The sequence below is a fragment of the Blastomyces dermatitidis genome, assembly GCF_000003525.1.
Source record: "Blastomyces dermatitidis ER-3 genomic scaffold supercont1.2, whole genome shotgun sequence".
NCBI lineage: Eukaryota > Fungi > Ascomycota > Eurotiomycetes > Onygenales > Ajellomycetaceae > Blastomyces > Blastomyces dermatitidis.
Window position 1 is genome coordinate 3,143,605 of NW_025544775.1, and position 3,522 is coordinate 3,147,126.

Genomic DNA, 3,522 nt, shown 5'->3' on the forward strand with positions numbered 1-3,522 from the left:
CTCTTGTGTATATTTCAGTCAGAGTAAAATGAATCACTGACTTCTTTGATAAGAAGCCAGCATCTAGCTATTCTATATAGATAATGAGTGAATACTCTTCTCTCATTTCATAAGTGAGAATAGTCAGAGTGATATCTCAGCAGCATCTCATTATCAAGAAAGAGTAATCTGCTGACCTTGTATAGAAGCGGGGTTCTCATATTCATCAATTGGATCTTCCTATGATATATCCGAATGATGTCATAGAGTGGTTGGAAACCAGTTCAGACAGAATGAAATCATCCGCATGAAAGCGATGAGCCGTGTGGAACCGCAACAGGGCCTTGGCGCGGCCGGGAGCGTGACAGTTAATAAGATTTGAGAACTTACTGCAGTTTCACACTCTGCTCACAGAAGTCAGATATTTGTTTAACATGATAAAGCAAGTCTTGATAAACACTCTCATTCAGACATATTCTGACTTTAAATGTCCCTTCATATTGTATGTGAATGTTAGTAAGTAAAGAGATATCAGAGTAGCTCTATATCAAGTTAAAATGAATAACATTGAAAGATCTGTTCTATTTCTCTCTTACTGATTAAGTGCAGCTGAAAAGTGCTACTGAGTAACTGAATTGAAGTATCTTAAACTTATATGAGCTCTGTGGAAATTACTGCAGTATTTAGATGATGAGTTTACAGTTATTATGAATCATGTTGCTCTTATATCTACTTTTCAGTTATCAGTAATAGATTATTGTAGCAACTGACTGATGAATTAAGTCTTAGTTCTAAGCTTATATCTCTCACAGGTGATAATCTGCTATTGTAAGAATACTGTACATACTAATACTGACACTCTATTCAGATTGTGTTATCTAGATAATAATTCAGAAGAGATTTTCTCTGAAGAGTAGAAAAAAATCTGTTAAATCATTATCAATCAGGCAGATGAATTGATGACTAACATATCTTCAGTGAAAATATATATGATTTCAACTACAGTGATAGAGCTTGCTGACAAATTCAAAAAGTAACTATGCTGAGATATTCTCTGTGATCTGACATTGAAAAAGATCTTTTACAAGATCAGTCAGAAAGAGTGATATCAGTCATTTACAGTGTGAAACAGGCTATTATTCTTTGAAGAATCATATCTCTGTATTCTTAAATCACTGATGTGAGATGTCATCTGTATGTGTCATAATATGACAGATCACCCTGGCCTTTGTTGAATGAAAAATCTTATTTATCAGTTCTTCTTTCTTTTTCATGTCTGAAAGAGAATTCTGAACTATCTATCACAATGTCTCAATTATCAACTAGTCAAACTACTGAATCACTCATCAGAGAACAAATTACATCTCATCTTACTCTCAAAACAGGTATTTGAAGTTCTTTTGATTGATTTTATTACAGAATTATCTGTGAGTGACAATTATAACACTATAATAACAGTTACAGACAAATTTTTAAAAGCAGTAATTCTAATTATGAAACAGAAATGATGAAATACTTTATAATAGATGAAAGACTTCTATAAGAAGATGATTCACTGCTGATAGTTCTCACTGATAATTATTTTGAATAGAGATCTTAAATTTATATTACAATTTTGAAAGTCAGTTCTTCAACTTATGAGAATTAAGATATAAATGACAACTGTCTATAATTCTTACTCAAATAATCAAAGTAAGCAGATCAATCTCACAGTTGAAGTTACATTGTGAACACTTCTTATAGATGAATATAAAGCAAGTTGAACTGCTCTGCTTGAATAAGTGAAAAGAGTGTTGAACTCAGTAACTATATAGTCAGTAATAATCTCTCTCTTCAAATTGCTCATGAGTGTAAAGCCTAGATAACTGTCATTGAATAATGAGAAAGCTCTGCTAGATATAGCTGAGTTCATCACTGTGTGAGATGCAGTGTAGCAAGATGTTCTTGACTCATATACTCTGATAAAAGCAAGAATGACTGAGTTCTTTAACTGATCTCATTTCTAATCAACTATTCAGATTGATGATTAAGTCTTCTTGAATCTCACTTAAAAAGCTCAAAAGAGCTACATGTTAAAAGAGATATTTAAGCTATTACTTTTATAAGTAGACTCATTTCATATTCTTCAGAAGATATCAGATGCAGTATTTCAATTGAAACTGTCAGTCAGTTGATGAATATACTTAGTAATCTTCATCATTTATCTGAAAAAGACTGTGTTAACAGAAGTAAATATAAAGTACTTATTATCAGAATCAGTACTTATTAATGATCAGTCACAATTTGAAGTTGAAAATATTATAAGAAAGTGCACAGAGAACAGTAAGACTTATCTTCAGATTAAGTGAAAGAGATATGAAGATCTGATCTGAGAGCTTCTTAAAGTTATTATACAAGATACTCTGCACCTGATCAAGATCTTCATGATCAAGAAGTCTCACAGTCAGCCAAGTAAATAATAGAAAGAAAAGTAAAATAGAGAGAGAGTGAAATAAAGAAAGAAAATGTATTACAATCTAATTTTAGCTATTAAATGAGAAGATAAAGAAAATAAGAAAATCATCATCTTCTATTCTTTTCATCATTTCATTCTGTCTCTTGTCATCAATTATCTTCAAGCTCTTCTTACAGCTTGATCTCCTGCTCAGTGAGATGTGCATCTCAGAATATAACATTCACTGATAATCTCTCATTTATAAGATCACTGAAACACACTCTGCTGAGCAACTTAAAGAAACAATTATTAGTCATGATATTCTCTGCAGCTGAAACCACATTGATGAACTCAGCTATCTTGTTCAGTTTCTTTCATACAGTCTGAATAGTATCTAGATTATACTTGTCAAGATTAGACAGCTGTCTCAGCATCTTTAAATCTTGAACTCTACAATTGATCATGCGGCCTTCAGAAGACAGAATCAATAATCATTACACACTGCTCATCTTAGCCTCATTGATCATCTTAGCAGAGATTAAATAGCTTATCTTCATCTCATTATCTGTCTTCACAGATGTTGAGATGTCTCACTCACTGATTTGAATGTGTTTTGAGAGTTTCAGTGCAATCAAACTCAATATCTTATGCTTGAAAGACATAGACATTTTCTTCATTGAAACTATAGTCAAATTGTCCTTCTTCTCTGTATCACTGATCTTAATAATGTCATTAACATCTGTCTTCTCAGCTGCAGTCTTTTCAAATCCAGACATACTTTCTTTAAACAGTAAGTTATTCACATTTCATCAGAGTTCATATCAGCTAGAGTGATTTAAAGAGCAGTGAGATCTCTTATTTTCTCACTGATAGTTAATACAAGTGTCATACTCTTACTGTGTCTGTTTATTATCTGCAGAGATAACTACACATTTCTTAACTCATTCCTGACTCTTTGTGCAAGACTGATATAATATAGAAGCTATTTCTCTATGAGTCTGCAGAATAATGATGTTCTAATTAGTGAAATTCTTAGAATTAACAGTCTGTGAAGTGATTAGCTCATCATTATTCATTTATCAGTGTAACTTTCACTTGACAGATAACTA

The 3,522-nt window shown here is 32.1% G+C and overlaps 1 protein-coding gene across 1 annotated transcript; it reads right to left on the minus strand.

Moving 5' to 3' along the window:
* Window positions 1-3,003: 3,003 nt before the first annotated feature.
* Window positions 3,004-3,189, minus strand: BDCG_16416 (uncharacterized protein; the record flags this gene model as incomplete). The annotated part of the gene is made up of 1 exon (XM_045425656.1): window positions 3,004-3,189. One exon carries the CDS (start codon window positions 3,187-3,189, stop codon window positions 3,004-3,006), a length of 186 nt encoding a protein of 61 aa, XP_045279733.1.
* Window positions 3,190-3,522: the final 333 nt, after the last annotated feature.